At 35.1% G+C, this 18,430-nt stretch overlaps 1 protein-coding gene across 2 annotated transcripts; it reads left to right on the plus strand.

Annotated features, from left to right (window-relative positions):
- The first annotated feature begins 1,138 nt into the window (after positions 1-1,138).
- On the plus strand, positions 1,139-18,410 carry LOC124630229 (27 kDa glycoprotein-like). 2 transcript variants are annotated; one of them, XM_047163995.1, is made up of 8 exons: positions 1,139-1,357; positions 2,749-2,930; positions 10,731-10,843; positions 11,875-12,038; positions 13,036-13,178; positions 14,042-14,185; positions 14,776-14,805; positions 16,029-18,410. In XM_047163995.1, exons 1-8 carry the CDS (start codon positions 1,318-1,320, stop codon positions 16,119-16,121), a joined length of 909 nt encoding a protein of 302 aa, XP_047019951.1. In that variant the 5' UTR covers positions 1,139-1,317; the 3' UTR covers positions 16,122-18,410. The 2 variants fall into 2 exon arrangements, with proteins under 2 accessions (XP_047019951.1, XP_047019952.1); XM_047163996.1 differs by lacking the exon at positions 14,776-14,805.
- The last annotated feature ends 20 nt before the right edge of the window (positions 18,411-18,430 follow it).

Below are 18,430 nucleotides of genomic sequence, written 5' to 3' on the forward strand. Positions count from 1 at the left end.
ATGTACTTTTTAAACTAATAAACACAGTTAATTTCTTACATTGTTTTCTTTTTGAAGATGTCTCCAACAACAACTTTTATTTTGTGTAGTCACTTGAGGACTTAATATGAGATTTTCTTTTTGATATTTGAGATGGCGTTGTACCTACTACGTTACTCGGCCTTTGGTAAAGGCCGAGGCTAAAAACCAATGTGCCGAGCCCTGTATAATCTGTGGCATGCTTCAATAATTCACAGATAAAATAGAAATTCACAGATTTCCATAGATGTAGTATAACCAAACAGTATTGCGCACTATCAAAATATATGTATAGTTACGAATATGAACTCAATTCCAACGCAATAAGATACTAACTTGGTTGCACAATACACAGAGGCAAATACGAGCCGAGAGGGATGGAAATAACAGAAGCCGCGCGTCTCGGTCTTACACCAACTACCCAAAATATGTGTGATGCATTCTAAAACTGTAGTACTATTATTATAGCTTTCCAAAAAATGAAGAAAGACGACATAAATGGCTCAGCAGTCTTTATGTGAAGCAAAAGATTACAAAAAAATCTGTCTTCACTTCGAATCTTCCTGCTAATTCCCGCTAATTATTAAAAGCCCATATTAGTATCTTAAGGTAACAAATTGCGTAAGTTAAAACTTCAATACCAATCTGTGTTTAATAATCTTAGCAAATTCGGATTTGTCTCATGTAGCTTAATCTCATAGTCACCCTGTTAGAAAGGGACATACGGCCACCGTGCTATCTGCTTCACTCGGCTCGTTTTTTGGATGTAATTGCTCAGTCCTGTTGGTATACTATGTCTATGCAGATTTCTGCACAAATTCATTTCCAAACCTCTCGGGAAATCAGGACATTCAGATAATAATCTGACCAACCGACTACTTACTCTTATTCCATCTCCAATCCTTGCACTAACGAATCAAAATTTAGCCAGCAGCTAGGAAAATAATTAAAAGAAACCCTCATTGTCGATTTCATAATAGTTTCAGTTATTTTACTTAAAACTAAACGTTAAAACGGAACGTGCTCATTGTTATGTCACTGTCATTTTAGCGTTCACTTTCAACGTCAGTGCGAGTGACAGTGACATCGATTCTTTCCTTCACATTGACTGATTGGATTCATTCAATTCGATTCGCGTCGCATAGTGGAGAATAGGTTTGTTCATCTTGGGAGTATTTTATCGCTTTGAGACATTGTGAACGTGTAATTTTTTATCGTGTGAAATTGTGATAGTGTGTGATTTCCCGCAAAGAAGAGATAATTATTTTATACAGCACCTTCTGAGGAGAAAAAATCACTATGGCCTGTCTATTGTACATTATCCTAGCAGTTTTTATAAGTAAGTTCCGTTAATGAAATTTATTCATGTGGATTTATAATTATTTAAGTTTCGTTCATTTATTTTAATTAATTAGTCAAGTAATAACTATTCAACTCTAATTTACTTTTAAACATACATGACTGTATGTTTTTCTTGCCCAATTATTTCTTGTGAACAATAATACATTCTTCCGGCTTAACAAAAGGGGAGGGTTTTCAATAATTGATAATTATTTACTGTTAAGAATTTAGGAATATTCTTACCATAAGTAATTATACGATTTTTATGAATTCATAATATCATTTTTCAATTTTTTATGTGGGTACCACAAAATATGAGTGATTTCATATTTTATTACATTTACGAAAACGTTTCTGATCGTAATTTATAGCTATAGAGGTTTTAATTCTTAATTTTAACTATTTGAAATAAGTGTTATAACACTTATACTACACTTTACTACTACTACTTTACTTTACTATACTAAAGTACTATGTTAAGTAGTTTACTATACATAGTAAGGGACCTTCTGTAAGAGATTTAAAATATTGATTTCTATGACATTGAAATGTGTAAATAAAAGAATGTAATTGATATGAATGATATGTTTTATATATTATTATGTTCATGTTTTATGAACAGTCTATATTTTTTCTGTTATTTAAAAAAACATTCAAGCTGAATACGGTTTAGACCCATTAAGCAATCCGTTCAAATCGTTAATATTGTCATTTAGACATCAAACAAGAAAAGTAAGAATTAAAATTAATTACTGCTCTAATTATAAAATATCCAGCAGTTTCACCACCATAACTTCCCATTCATAGATAAAATATTGCCTTACACAGGTGGCTGGTACATCCGTAAACAAAAGACTGACTAATTTGAAATTATTAATGGTGTAAATACATACACCTGTAATATTATTCATGGTGAACATTTAAAATAGTCAATACAGAACAGTATAATTCCTATACCTATTTTGGTGTGTGTTGATATCTCTGATAGTTCTCATCTCTTCAAGCTGAGCATACTACTTTTATTCTTTTGTAAGAAAGTAAGCAATTTGGTTGTATATGTCTTTACTTACCTCTCTACTATTCATTACATCACAAAGCTCATTTCTGTTAAAAAAAGCACTAAATGCATTTTATTATTACTCAGACGTTTTAACTCATTTATTGATTTCTGACACTTATACGAATATAAGACATTTAAATAAAACTACTTTTACGGATTTTATCACGGTTATATTAATATTATTTAATCCCCTTCTGGACTAATTTTAGGAGGATTAATTTTTAATTTATTTTCTGTCACCATATCACGAAAGTTTTGAAAAGAGTTCAGGTAGTCTTTAGGACCTTTTTAAAAATACCCAATTCTACTAATAAATAACTGTTTCCTAGGTTCAACTGTAGCCCAGCTTGAGAATGAAGATGTAATGCTGCAAAACCCAATCACGTTGCCGCCAGAACTACAGCAGAAAATCAATGACACTGAAATAGAAAAGTACAAGACTCAGTACTTAGACCAGTTTAAGAAGAAATGTGAGAAGAACGGACATCCTGAATTATTTGACAGTGCACAGGTGAGTCATTTTAGTAGATGTTTTTTTATTTCAAAACTAGCTCACTAACTAGCGCATCCCGTGGGAAAACACAAACCCTGATAAAAAGTAGCCTTCCTCGTTAAGTGGGCTATCTAACACTGAGAATTTTTCAAATCGGACTAGTACTTCCTGTGATTAGTGCGTTCAAACAAACAATCAAACTCTTCAGCTATATTATATAGGTATAGATAAAAATGGATTGATAGAATTATTCTCATTCTCACTAGTGACACTTTATGCAGCAGTAAAGTCTACCAATTGAAATGCATGTGCATTAGCTACTTGATATTATACCCAGAAAATGTTTGATCCGGAGAAGCTTCAAAACAATATATATATTTTTTTCAATTATCTACATTATGATTCCAGTATCAGATCAATCATCATGCATTGTATTGAAGGATAAAAATATAGTTTCCTACTTGATTTAATTACATCAATTTGGATGAGATTAGAAAATGGCATGGAAATATCAATTTTCCTGATTAGTGAACAAATTCGTAAATTGTTATTTCTGTGACAAAAGTATGATGACAAGCATTTGTTGGTCCATATTTCTGGCGAGTCAATTATAAAGACATTAGTTAATTGGTAGGGGACGAGAAAACATCGATAATAAGTGTTTCTAGTAGCTATCTGTATAATTTATCTTGTTGGCCGAGTTAAGTGTTATCACACTATCATAAATAGCACGTATTATTAATATCGTGATTGGGATTACGAGCTTGGAATATTTTTATTAATATTTCGACATAGCTCTTTACACTTGCCTAATATAACTTCGCCGCTCCGAAGAAAGCCATCAGCCGCAAACTAAAAACGACATCCTACTATTTTGGTAGTTTTGGGAAACATCATGGGTGAGTTGCACCATTTAACTTAACGATAAACAAACCATAACTATATAGTCGTGAAATTGCCCCCCATAGGACAAATCGGCGATTTGACAACGGAAGATGGTTCGGTTATCGTTATAGTTAAATGGTGCAATAAACCCTAAGTATTCCTGTCTTATTGGTGACAATTTTAGTAAAGATTTGATGTTATTGTCAAGAATAGATACAGTGGGTTTTAATGAACGGAAGTTTATGTGAGAATTTAATTATAAGCAACCGGTTCTGTAATAAGCGACCTTCTTGCTGTGACGAGGTCGGGGATCCAAAGATCATCAACATACGGCATTGCTTGAGATAAAATACGATTTTAAGAAATAAATGCAAGGGTTTAGAAATATAATCTAGAATGACCGAAATAGTTGTACCTAGACAGTTTTTATTTTTGTGGTTGCAGTAAAATGTGCCAAAATATTTTTATTGTTATGTACTGAAATTCTTATGTTCGTAAAATAGAGTGCTCAGTTACTATGTGCAATAACGAACATTATGATTCAACTGTATAATACTAGCTTTCGTCAGCGGATTCACCCACATCACAATGAGAACTACTTTTCGTGCTAGGATATATTTTTAAAATAGGTCCAGTAGTGAAACTCATTTTTATGATATTAATCATAATAATCTTAACAGGTTACAAATAATTTCAGAAACACTTGTGCACATAACATGTACTTATTACCTCGCCTCTGAGTGCTTCTAAATTTTTGTTTGTTCTATAATAAAAATAATCTTAAATAGGATCCTTGAAAAGGTTTCATGTAGCGTTTGAAACTGATGTTGTCATTGTATGTAACAAAATACCCGGAAATAAGGCTATTTGAAGCAATTTCGTACTTTTCTTTATGTTCCCTTAGTAACGAATTGGAATACCTACATACGTCAATGAATATGTCCAAATGAGGTTTTTTGCTGATTGAAATTCAGTTGTTGTCTACTGAAGCAGTGTAAGTAACTATTACCTAACTGTTCCCAGTCGTTCCATCGTTGTCGTGAGGACAGTACCTACTTCCCGCAGTCGGATAAAAAGTAGTGTCGTTCTGATCTTAAGCTAAGGTTCTCTGGTTTTGACGTAAATGCGCAACAGTTACATATAAGGATAATATTTCACTCTTTCATTGCATAGGTATTTACTTATCGAACACTATGACCTTATCTGAATACCATACTGTAAATAGGTAGAGTTTGAATTTGTCAACAATTGAGACCAATACGATCCTCATGGATTTGTCTCCATGTGAGAGGAGGCCTGTGCCCAGCAGTGGGACGATAAAAAGGCTGTAACAGTGAGACCAATACGATCACCGTCATTGGATCACAAATACTATTGGTAAAATAAATTAGCAAAAGTTCAACCGTAAGAAGTTTTTGGGTATGTGCAAAGTTTTCTAAGAAGTAACTCTAGCTGTGTAGTTGCATTGTTTCTGAAAGTTAATCCTATTTAGAAGAACCACTAAGAAACTCCACAAAAGTACCTACTAGGTACAGACTCGGTTTTTACGATTCTAGGAAAAACAATTGTAACGTTTTTCTCAATACAATGCAAAGGCATAATATTTACAAATGCCGGAAATATCGACAGCCTATTGCTTTATTTCTATTAACTACTAAGTACTACTATAACTTCTTGGTACCTGAAACAATGGGCATGTCCTTCGTAACGCAATTCTCAGTTTCTTGTAAGAAGGTATAAAAACTTCACCGTCATACTACAAGGTTGTATGACGTTTTTTTATTGATACTTGGCCAGTATTTTCTCATCACCATCATCATCATCTCAGCCATAGGACGTCCACTTCTGAACATAGGCCTCCCCCTTAGATCTCCACAGACATCTGTTGGAGGCGACCTGCATCCAGCGTCTTCCGGCGACCTTTATAAGGTCGTCTGTCCACCTTGTATTGTATCGTTTTTTTATTATTATTATGGGAGATGCATTATTTAAGTATCTATTGGTGCAGAACGGGACGAGAGCGCAGTACGAAACGATTTTAGAATTCATTATTTGAAATCTTATGAAAGGTTGTACAATTTTCCGCTTGTACTCATCCGATTCGGCGCTGACATTAGGTACAATTTGATTGGTGTAAATTGAGCTTAAACGATTGCCTTGATATGTTCGACGCGTTTGGCTCCGATAATGTGCTTTCGCCATAGCACAATACTTCCTAATTTTCGAATAAACTATATTTGCTGTCTGTTGGTAATACTGAGAATCTTGGTGGAGTCTTCTCCTTGTAAAGAACATATTCAAGAGGCACCATCATACTGATTTCTGCAACAAAGTATGTAACTTGAAGGGTGTAATGACACAAGAAAATGAGCTAACCTAGGGAAAGAATATGAGTTATTACAAGTTTTTTACTATAGGATAGAGCAAAGGCAACAACTTTAAAATAAAGTAAATGTGGAAATATTTATCAATTTACTTCAAAAATATAAGTCGAGCACATTTACATGGCAACTGTGCATACATACAGATATTTGTGTTAATCCGCGTGTTGTAAGACAGCTGTAATCAGTCACCTTGTACCTTGATATATCGGCTACGATATGGATTGGAAAATAATTGCATTTGTGAAGAACGTAGATACTAAAGACTTGATTAGTTTTTAACACTCTTATGAAAGGTTTTTTGATTAGCGCTGGCATTTTTTGCTGCAGAATTATATTTGCAAAATTACTTAATAATAATAAACCTCTAATGATTACTAAGTCCTTACCTAAGGAATGGCTTAGGGCCTATGCACACCACGTTTTTTAAACGCGCCGTCGACGCGCGTTTTTATCCTGCAGAGCAGTTTGTTGTCGTTTGTATCGATACAAACGCGCGGCACCGGCGCGTCTGTATCGATACAAACGCGCGTTTGCATCGCGTCTGCATCGCTACAAACGCGCGTCGACGGCGCGTTTTTATCCTGCAGAGCAGTTTGTTGTCCTTTGTATCGCTACACACGCGCGTTTGCATCGCGTCTGTATCGCTACACACGCGCGTCTGTATGTATACAGGTGTGCAAAGGTCTACAGGCTGCGTCTGTCTTGCGTGCGTATCGCGTCTGTATCGCTACAAACGCGCGTCGATGGCGCGTTTAAAAAACGTGGTGTGTATAGGCCCTTAAGTAACCATGAAATGTCTCTGAGTGCGAGGGTAAATGCTTGACGCTGATTTTTGGATTCAAGCTACTTATAACTAAATGAATGTCCTAATATCGTAGTGTTTAAGTAATTTTTTGTCGAAATGTCAACTTTGGTTCCGTGTACTTATAACGAAGAGCTACATCGCAGCTGCATCGAGAAGACATCGCCAAATACGATATTTATTTATTTTATTTTTGGTAATTTTGTACGTGGGCTGTTTCTGTGAAGGACACTTTGAATGCAGTGTCTTTAGTTGCACTTCACTAAAAATACAGTAGGAATTTCTGAATATTATGTATTTACTTTTTAAAACACTCCTCAGTGTTTGTTGTTTACTAACTTTCCTTTGTGTGTCATACTCGATCGTCAGTATGAGTTTGGTAAAAGCAATTTTATTATTCATCAAATTTCACCACATGGAGTAGATAATGTACCTATGTATCATCCTATTGACGTGGTTATAAAACCCAATATTTCCTGCCTATATGTAGATAACATCAACAAATGATTCATATACCTACTGCTATAAAACAATCCAAATCAATTGTACCATTTATTGAAGGAACAAAATCTATGCTTGTACTAGATTGGTAGTAAGCATAGACCGATATACATATCATTGTAATTTTATAATGATTTGACAAAATACCATTTCAGCTTAGCTGGATACTACTGATGATGATTAAAAACGAAATTGAGAGCCATATCATAACACAGGTTAGGTACTATAATTGCTTTGTTGTACAGTGACTGGTCATTATAATATGTAGGTCATTATCAAATACGTATTACCTAAAGTTAGGACTAGTTAGTCACGCTGTAGATAAAGTAAACCCCGCAACTGCGTTGTTATCACTTTATACTAACCTCAGTACTTTGTACTATAAAACTATTAAAAAATATATATATATTGTCTAAAATGAAATTTTGGCGTTGCCTACGCCTATTTTACGAAGAGGCTGTCGCAAGTAATATTTTTTTCCTTAAATTAAATAATCATTGTTTTTTTAATTCATTTTCCTTACTCGTTGATTCTTCTTTGGGATACATTATATTTTGTGTGATTCCATAGGTATTCAACTAACAGTAGGCCTACAATGCTATCCATTTCATCGAAGTTGAAAACACTTATTGACACTAGTTGACCCATAGTTTTTGCAAAGAGACAAATATCAATGTCTCAAATCGATCTCTGTTTTTATCAATATGAAGATAGTAGGTAATTGAACCTGATTGAGTAGTGGACAACTGGGGAAAACAAACCAATGAATATCTAATAGTTCAAAGTGAAGTGAAACTTCTAGCCTTGAAAACCCAATTTATTTTATTATATGTATTTATGATTGTTAACGTTAATAAACTCGTGTCATGTGGCTTGCGTTGCATCCAAAAAGTATCAAAATATGCTTATTCTTGGACAGTCCGATGTGTTAATTATATTTGACCAAATAAACACATTTATCTACTACTACGTCATGCGTACTCGTTTATACATGATCTTTATATTATTATCTGCAAAAAACTAGGAAAAATAAGTTAGTAAAGAGGTCTTATATTTAATACTATACTATAATTTTATTTAATACCTACATAAGGAAAAAAATAATGGTTCCTACGTGAGGTATACTTAAGGTTAACGTAGATCGTTATACGCAAAGATTTGCAGTAGGACAATTTGTTAAAATGTTAAGTTAAATAATATAATAATTCGAAATGGACACGGGACTGACGGTTTTTGGGAACACAACTTTAACGTATCTTTTTCCTGGAAAAATTCCCCATCTAAATTTAGTTCTATACTATATGTATAAAATTCGCTTCCTTAAATGGATGAGTGATTATTTAGTATACGGACATTATGTAGAGGTAAATATCCGTAATGTTATCTAGCTTCGTCGTCTGTATGTCGGTGAGACGTACGGCCCTGTGACTTTTGACCCACACTTCTAGTCACGCGGCACGGAATAAATCGTCTATAGATACCACTATGCATACGGGGTGAATTTTTATTTTAACTTATTGAATTTCAAATAAAACGACTATATAAAAAGAGTGTGTGGTGTATCCGGTGTCATGTGAAGTCACGATTTCACCAAATACCTATATTGTCCGGCGACTCTTCCAAACGATTAAAAATTAAGTTTTAAGATGCCTGCTTATACATTACAGACTTACTATATTGTAGTTTAGCAATAACGACTTAAATGATAACAACACTGTCGAGACCAGTATCATTAAGAATTAAGACGATCAAATGACTAAGTCTAGAAATAAGATCTAAGCTCGATTTAATAGTCAAAATAAATTGCTAAAACAATAGCTGGAAGTGATTTGGTTAATGTTGCTATAGGGGATGCTATAATAATGGCGTCCACGGCCAATTTCGGCCACGGCAGCTGTTCTCATTTAAGGAGATCAGCCAGCTGCGCAGGACATATTATACTGCACGAGCATTTGCGCAGACACAGATGCACTCCCTATTCCTTCACTCTCATAAACCGATGGGACGGCAATCCGACACGACCGGACAGAGATCAAGCGCAGGACCGACATTTACGTGCTCTCCGATGCACGGGTGAATCAATCACCAACTTCCAGACTACGAGCGGCAGCCCCGCTTGCGACCACTAGACCAACGAGGCAGTCAGGGGGATGCTATAGGAACTACTGATAAAGAAATGCATTAAAACTTGAGTTTCCTATTAGTAGGAAGTCAGAATGTATCATCCGATACCCTTCTTAGTACTTTATCAGCGATATATGTTTCCTTTCAATAAAACATATAGGCAGGTTCCCTACATCCGACTGTGATTACATATCAGCAATAGAACTGAACTTTGACACGGGTACTAGTTCACTACAAATTCCTAACACAATTACACAAGTACATATGTAGGTATGTATATGAATGTACAATATCCAAAGGACTGACTTAATGGGTTGACCTTTTCGCCCTACGTGAGTCAGGCGAGGTATTGGTATGCCGAAACAAGATGAAGCCAAATTGCTGGGACCTTTAGTGTCTTGTTCAAAAAGGACCAATCTTCTCATAAGTTTTTATGTTCCTCCCAGTATAAAAATAATAGTGTCTCCGATAACCTTTTGAATAAATAAATAACGCTTGATTTGCTTAAACTATTGAGTATCAGTACAATGAACTTTGCCTACATAGCAAAAAGCGAGCATAAATAACGATATATACCTAAAATGATATAGGTACGTCATGACAAAACTTGGCCTGATAGTAGAATTACGTAGGAATTTTAATTTATTCGCTTAGAACTTGGAAATACACACATCATTTAGAGGTATTTATATATACACACAGGTATTTATTAGGTACTACTTTAAAGTTATTGTACCCGTGTCACCTCTGGGTACAAATACGACATTGTGTTTGTCTCATTTACATAAAGGTCTATACAGATGTTTCGTTGCTTCTTTTGTGTGTAGCCAAAATCGATTTGGATATTGCAGCAAGTTTGTCTTTGGCGAAAACTCTTTATAATATGTATTATCTTTTATCAAGACATAGCCAAAAGAAGCAAGTCACTACTTTAAAAAACTACTTGTGAATCAAATCCGCGATATAAAGTTTTTTTTTTATCACTCCGTCATTTAGCATTCAAGAAGCGTTTCGGTCAACGGTCCTGTAATGCTGTTGTGCCCACCTAAGGCGTAAATTATGCACTCAACCGAAAACTTGAGGTGGTAAATAATTATAAAATTATTCTTTATTTGTTTGCAGGCAGCAGCTGGTGATCTCATGAACTGCTTCAACTCCTTGGTGAACACAGAAGTGCTACAACAGGAGATTGAGAATGCCAAACCTACTGGAACAGTCGACGAAGTGTTCAAGAAGTAAGTTTTAAACTGTAGGAATTCTCAGTAGACTGTAGACTCCGGGTCTTGATTCTGATCTGCCTAGCCAAATTATGTTGGGGTCGGCTTCCAATCTAATCGGATGCAACTGAGTACCAATTGTTACTCAAGTACCAAGTCGCTCAATCGAAATGTTTCACATTGAACGACTGCCTATCTGACCTCGTAAACTCAGTTACCTGGGCAACCTGATGTTACTTGCTAAGTCTGGTTTTCAGACCTTAAGCCTTCTTCCCGTAACTGCAAAGATTTCTAAACTGCAGCTGTCAATTATTGTTATTATTACACCTCAGTCAGTCCCCTGTTGTGTTTAACCAGTCCTAAGGCAATATTCGACAAAATACTCAGTTATGTATTGAGGATCGTTTTGCTTATTCAGCTATTAAGTTAGTAATGTAATGTTTAGTTGCGTTATTTGTGTTGTGTTGTGTTGCGCAAATAACGATAATTGACAGCTGCAGTTCCTATTGGGTTGGTATATGACTGCCTGTTACACGCAATCTATTCGACCGATTTTTTGACGATTTGTTGATGTAGTTTGCGTAATGCAAAATTATATAAGCTCGTCGAGATGTATTTGTCTACTCTTAACATAATCCGATTTTGATATCTTTGGATTTTGTTAATTTATGTTCCATTGGTATAACGTTATATACTTCTCATCAAGTAACTTAGCCACTCCGAAATTGGGGTAAAAGTTGGCCTAAAGATACGCAAACAAAAAGCTACACACAGTCACACACAGCTCCTGCTAAATGGCATTGCCGATCTATTTTTGATCAAAATTCCGGTCACGCAGAAATTCATCATGAACATCATATTACTGTGCCGATCCAATGCAATCCATATGTAGACACTCCACGTTTTCCGTCTCTTTAACAGACTTCCCCAAAAAGGAGCAATTCTTAATTTAGATGTTTGTATTTTTAAAAAAAGAACCTCAGTATTAAATCTAACTAGCTTAAGGACCGTAAAAACCTAGGTAAAAAAATTGGTGACATTTTCTCCAGGTACTGCGCCAAAACACCGGAGTTCAGGGGTTGTTTCCGCAACATGACAGAGACCGTGAAGCCTTGCTTCTCCGGTGCTGAGCAGAAACACTTCAAGACGATGTACAACGTCACTGAACAGTTGGCTGACTTCATCTGCTATAAGGAAGGCGACAGGATCGCATGTGAGTTCTTAACGCTAAATAAACTAGGCGTACTGATAGACGCGAACACAGGAACAATAGCTTAGAATATTTATTCCGCGTATAAAATCTGAGCACGCATGCTGACTCTTTTTATAGGTATATACCTATTACCTAGTAAACTATAATGTAACGCTTACTCAGATAAAGGGACCATAGCAAAGTCATAACTGCTGACTGAGCAAGGTGTTAATATATTATTCATTTGAAACATTTGAACTACATGGCAAAATGACTAAGGCCTCTTTCAATTCAATACAAAGGAGTCCCATTCATTATACTACATATATCCGCTGTTTAACTGCACCCAGATTATATCAACCAATTTAAGGTTAAGGTCACTGGGGTTGGGCTGCGGGTTGTTCGAAAGAGATACCGCGGCCCTGGTACATAAAAGGCCTATGACGGAACACGACGATTTTAGTCAGTAAGAGTCTGACACTCCCTCACCGCTGCTAACCCACAGCGGGAGGGGTCATTTGATGATTTTACGTCGATAAAAAAAAAAAAAAAAAAGGTCACTGGGGTTACCCCACGCAGCGATTACCGAATTACTGCTATTATATTTGAGTATGTGACTCTGATTGTACCTGTAATTTTGTGTACTTACACTAAATTAAAGAATGATAGTGTTCTTCATTAACGAACGATAATAATACAGCTATCATCATCATCCTCCTTTTTCCCAACTACGTTGTGGTCGGCTTCCAGTCTAACCGGATGCAACTGAGTACCAGTGTTTTACATTGAGCGACTGCCCTATCTGACCTCCGCAACCCAGTTACCCGGGCAACCCAATACCCAATACCCCTTGGTAAGACTGGTGTCAGACTTGCTGGCTTCTGACTACCCGTAACGACCGCCAAGAATGTTCAATGATAGCCGGGACCTACAGATTAACGTGCTTTCCGAAACTGGGGCACCAACGACAGAAGAAAATAAAACAGTTCACTCATAACTTGTTTTTCTCTACTTCCAGTATTCATAGCAGAAGGCGGTAAGGAGTGCTTCGAAGACAAGCAGCAAGGCATTCAGGATTGCTTCAACTCCACCTTCGACTCGGAAACGCAGGCTAACCTTAAGAACGCCACTGACACTGGCATTTTTGAACTTGAGTTCAAGGTAACATTTATACATATTTCTTTTTATTTTGTGGTTGCGGTTTCACGCGGTTTGCTTGTACCATAAAGGTTCCAAACCAACAGAACCGGAGAGGTTTGGAGAATTATTTCATGGTTGGAATGCTACACTATTACCAAGTAAGATAGGCTATATGTTATCCCGGTACAGGCAGAAGTACCCTAAAACACGGATGAAACGATAAACTGTAGGGCCCGGTTGTCATTGAACTTGGCAGTCGTTACGGGGTACGGGTGGCATATGCCAACTAGCTGTTTTATCGCATGTTTGTTTTATGCTGACTAAATGACACTTATATAGTTCCGAATTTGGGGCCAACTTGCAAAATTACTGAGGCGTAATATCTACATAATTATTGAGGCGTGACAATATTTTTTTCCGGATAACAAGTACTTATGATACGGTATTGAACTTTGAAGTACAAAGTTCTAGTTCGCACTGCATAGCGGAACGTGCGTATTACTTAGTTAAGGACGCAGAAATGTCTAGATCGCCTTGTCAGTCTCGATATGTATTCTTGTCGTGTTTTAATTCGCAATTCGAAACCCTATTGTTATCGTGTATAGTTTCTACCGACTGTTTCACCCGCATCACGGTGATATTAATTACCGTTCCCGTACCCCGAAGGAACAACTTCCCACACATGAATACTAATAATAATCTAAAATACTGCCAAGTTTCATCAGAATAGATCCAGTAGTTTTAACGTGAAAGAGTAATACCCATATACATACCTGCGTCCGTCTTTACAAACTTTCTCATAATACTAGTATGACTCGGTCATCCATGTATTAATCTATTCCGCTAAAAATGCATGCTAATAATTTTAAGTTATTATCTTTCAGGAAAAACAATGTGAGCAAATGACTACCCTCCAGAAATGTATAGTCAGCGTGCTGGAGAAGTGCCCCAAGCCCACATCGGCTAACATCGTGGATTCGCTGTTCAACTTCGTGAGAAAGGCCACTCCTTGCAAGGCATTTACTAAGGTAAAGAAATTATATACTGATTTTATTGATGATAGGTAAATTGTAGCTAAAAGAATTAGTATTAGGAAAAAGTTGTTTGGTCCACAATTAACAAAAACAGACAATATCGAGCAGACAATTTGAGCTTCTTATACTAGAGCAAAAAAAACTGCGTATCATATTTTTATAGTTAAAGTAGCGGTCTACGTTGGCCGTCTAATGAGGAAGTTTCTATTGACCCATGTACGCGCGACGCCAATTACGTATTTTGAGACAATAGCTATCACTTTACGAATCAGAAGGCGGTCGCATTTCTATTTATCCTTTCACACATTCCTGTATTTTACTTCCTATTTGTTTATATATTTTATACCTATTTAAAAATATTGAATAACTTCATTATATTAAAATTAAATATAGCTTTTTATATACGTAAGTAATTTTTTATGACACAATCTTGGATTATTTCTACAGATACTTTTATTTATTAACACCTTAAAATCTGCTCTGAGCAATTTTACCCCAATTTATTTTATTTTTCGAAATATTCTATTATAAGTACTTATGTAATGTATTCTTTTCCACTAATATTATAATGCATGTTTTATTAGGGGACCGGCAGCGTAAGAGGTGGAAACACAGTAAGTTGTAAAAAACACCTTGAGTAGCTTTCGCCATTTGTGTACGTTTTTCATCCATTGTGTATTGTCAAGAGTTTTAATGTTGTCTAGAAACCATTAACTCGAAAGTTATAAAACCTAATTATTAAAAATGGTCTTAGAAAGTGCCGGCTTTAGTGCTAGGTTTAGACCAACACTAAATCCGGTCTTTTTTGAACCACGATTCAAATAAGAAATATGTAGTGTAAGTGGTCGAATAAGAATGAATTTTTTTAATAATGTAAATAATTATATGAGTGAGAGGGTGTATGAATATTGACCGAGTCAATTAAAGACACTTTAAATATATGTTCTTCCCAAGATAGCTGCATACACATACATCTTTTGCGGATTATACTAACATCATATTAAATATTCATGTAATTTATGTAATACTAGCTTTTGCCCGCGACTTCTTTCGCGTGGAATAGTAACTTCCGGTAGATTTTTGGTTTGACCAATAGGTGGCGCTATATGTCCGGAATAAATTTTATTTTTATATTTTTTTTGTAATAAAAACTATCCTATGTCCTTTCTCAAGTTTCAAACTATATCTGTACCAAATTTCACACAAATCGATTCAGTAGTTTAGGCGTGAAGAAAAGACAGACAGACAGACAGACAGAAAGACAGACAGACAGAGTTACTTTCTCATTTATAATATTAGTTAGGATTATGTATTATATCAGAAACGGTGGCGGTAAAAATTAGCATTTTAGGTAAGTATAGAATCATTGTAGGTATGTGGCTGACAACAATATCATTTGTGGCATTACTCATTTGTTTTATGTGTTTACTTATAGGTTGTTGTGTTCACATCTAACAAGAAAAAAAACATGATCAATGTTGTGTGTTCCAAGCATGGAGAATAGAATAACGAGTGGAGATGTCATAACGCAAAATCTCCTAAGAAACTAGCACACCAAACTGCGGGTTTTCGGGAGACGAGGAATGTTACTGGCTCAAGCCTAGTACGCTTTCTTTGACTGCCATTTTTTTGTAAAACCAAAATATTTTCGACAGATGAGACAAATAAACCGAACTTCTCGGTAGTATTCAATAGTAACTGAGCCTTTTGGTCAGCCTACGATTCGTAGCTGACCTAAAAGAAAGCGCCTGAACTACCTGCCTTATGACATGTCGGCTCCTCCTTTCTCCGTGATAAATAAAACAAAATTGTAATTATAAATGTGTTTCGTTTTTAGGAGGAGAAAAAGCCAGCGCCCGGTGCTGCAAGTGGTTTGACCGTGACCGCAGCAACGCTCGTAACCGCGCTGGCCGCCGCATTACTTGTATAAGCGAAATATTTAATTCTAAGATAACTCTCGTATACAACATAATTTAATTTACGTTACGCGCAAACAAACATTACAATACCTACGCAGGTACAAAAATGCAGATTAAATGCGAAAACGCTCTGGTGCTGCCATCTATACGAACATTTTTTAAATATTTTAGTACGCATTTTTAAGCGGGGTCGCATATTTTTTTTACATATAATTATGTTGGGAAGGCGTTAGAACAAAGTACATAAAATAATGTTAGGTGAAGGTGACTGTTGTATGACAACTCTGTGTTTTGAAGTAGTAAATTAGAGTATGGAAAATTGTTTAACCTTAAATCATTATGATTCTAAAAGTCGTACTCTAATTAAACTACTGCAAAACATAGCTTCAAGGGTAAGGCGATTTTATAAAGATTATAATTGTGAATGGACGTGAGTTTGATTATCAAATGCTAATGGATATGTCTCGATTTATTTCAAATTTATAATAAGGCAAATCGCCCCGCGATGTAACAATAATATCAATTAAAATGATTTAAGTACATTCCAAAATTCAGACATTGTAATAAATTAAGAGTAAAATACAAGTTTTATTTGGACAAATGACACTTTATACTGCTAAAACGTTATTTCATACAGATAATATTAAAAATAATTCGGTAGTTGATTTGCATTGTTTTTTAACTTTTATATTGTTTTGATTATATCTAAGCGAATGCTACTGATGCTTAAAGACTGTGTGATATCAAAATATTATAATATTCCTTTTATTGCAACTGTGACTAGGCAGCATTTATCTAGAAGTACATATCGTTACATATTTTTTTAATGCCAATATTTGCCAAAAAAAAGTGGCCAACGAAATATAAAGCTTAGCTTAAGACTTAAAATAAAGGGAACCCATTTTTTGTACGAAGAATTTATGTCATAAATTGTCATTGAACCAGGTTCAAACGGCGTTTAAATGTGTTGCCTTGCATAATGAGAAATAGTATCAATAGGTGTATACTTAGTATATCAATGTTTTAAAAAATGTCGAAGATAGCCGTCCGCAAGTTAGACTCGCATCAAAATGTCCTAAATGCAAACCGGCTACACTGTAATATGAACTTTAGTGTGTAGGTAATAAGTACGAAAATAGCTAGTAAAATGAAAGTCGCTTCGTACATTTATTACTGCTTTTGTCCATTATATTTTATAGAGTATTTAATGTTTGGGTGTTAGGGTAAATTGTCATAGAAATATTTCCTAGACTCAATTTTACAGACATTTTAATATATTTTCTATGGTCATCCTACTTTTGTGATATTGTTAAAATAGAATTTCGCTTTGCCAATGGTTCAGAGAATTTTTATTTGAGAGAGTAAGGCATAATTGTGTGTCTGTATTATATGTAATTTTTATAAAATATTTATTTAGTATATTTTTTGTAGAAATATTAATAATTTGACATAATCTACTCTGTTCATATTTTTTGATACTTTTGTTGGTTTGGTTTTTTTATTAATTCATCAAGTAAAGGCGCTTCATAGTTTAACATTTTTAATTATTTTTATTTGTTAAAAGTCTATGGTGCGCACAACGTTTCAGTTTTAAATCGATTAATAGTTACGATATACAAAACGAAATCAAATACTAAATCGGAATTCGAACTAGCAAATTGGTTAATAAGGTATTCTGTGCCCTATTGCTTAGATCTTAAAATTTAACTTGGCGTGCCACGAATGCAGGTCCTGCGTCAATAAGTGCGTGATCAATTAATGTTGAGATTGTTTTGTATATTTTAACTAATAGTTATACATAGAAAACTGTTTTATGACAAAGATATGTCGATAATCTTGACCCTGAAGGCTTTAGCATACATAATGATAGCAGCTACATGCGAAGTACATATTGACAAAAAGTTTCAGAAGTAAAAGTGCTCTAAAGATTAAAGGGTAGTCTGCAAAACTTTTTTTTTATTTCTATACCAACATTTGAATAGAGGATCCAAAATATCTCTATATTGAACAATTTCTAACGTTGGCTTAATTGGCAAATGTTAATTTGTTGTCCGTTATTCTTGGAGCCAACGCCCTGCGGCAATTGACAATTTTATGTTGTTGTAAGCCCGTTTACAAGACTATCGACATATAAGACGCAATCCTGATTAATTGCTTTGTTGACTGTTTAATTTATTAGAAGCCATAATGTCTATGTCAAAGGTGTAGATTCGATGTCCGGTAGCTAGGGATTTGTATTTGTTGCTATGTGGTTTATGACCATTTTACAATATTTGCAAATAAATGATGAAGTATAAAAATCTTTTTATTCCTACCTGAA

This window comes from Helicoverpa zea, chromosome 5, assembly GCF_022581195.2.
Source record: "Helicoverpa zea isolate HzStark_Cry1AcR chromosome 5, ilHelZeax1.1, whole genome shotgun sequence".
NCBI lineage: Eukaryota > Metazoa > Arthropoda > Insecta > Lepidoptera > Noctuidae > Helicoverpa > Helicoverpa zea.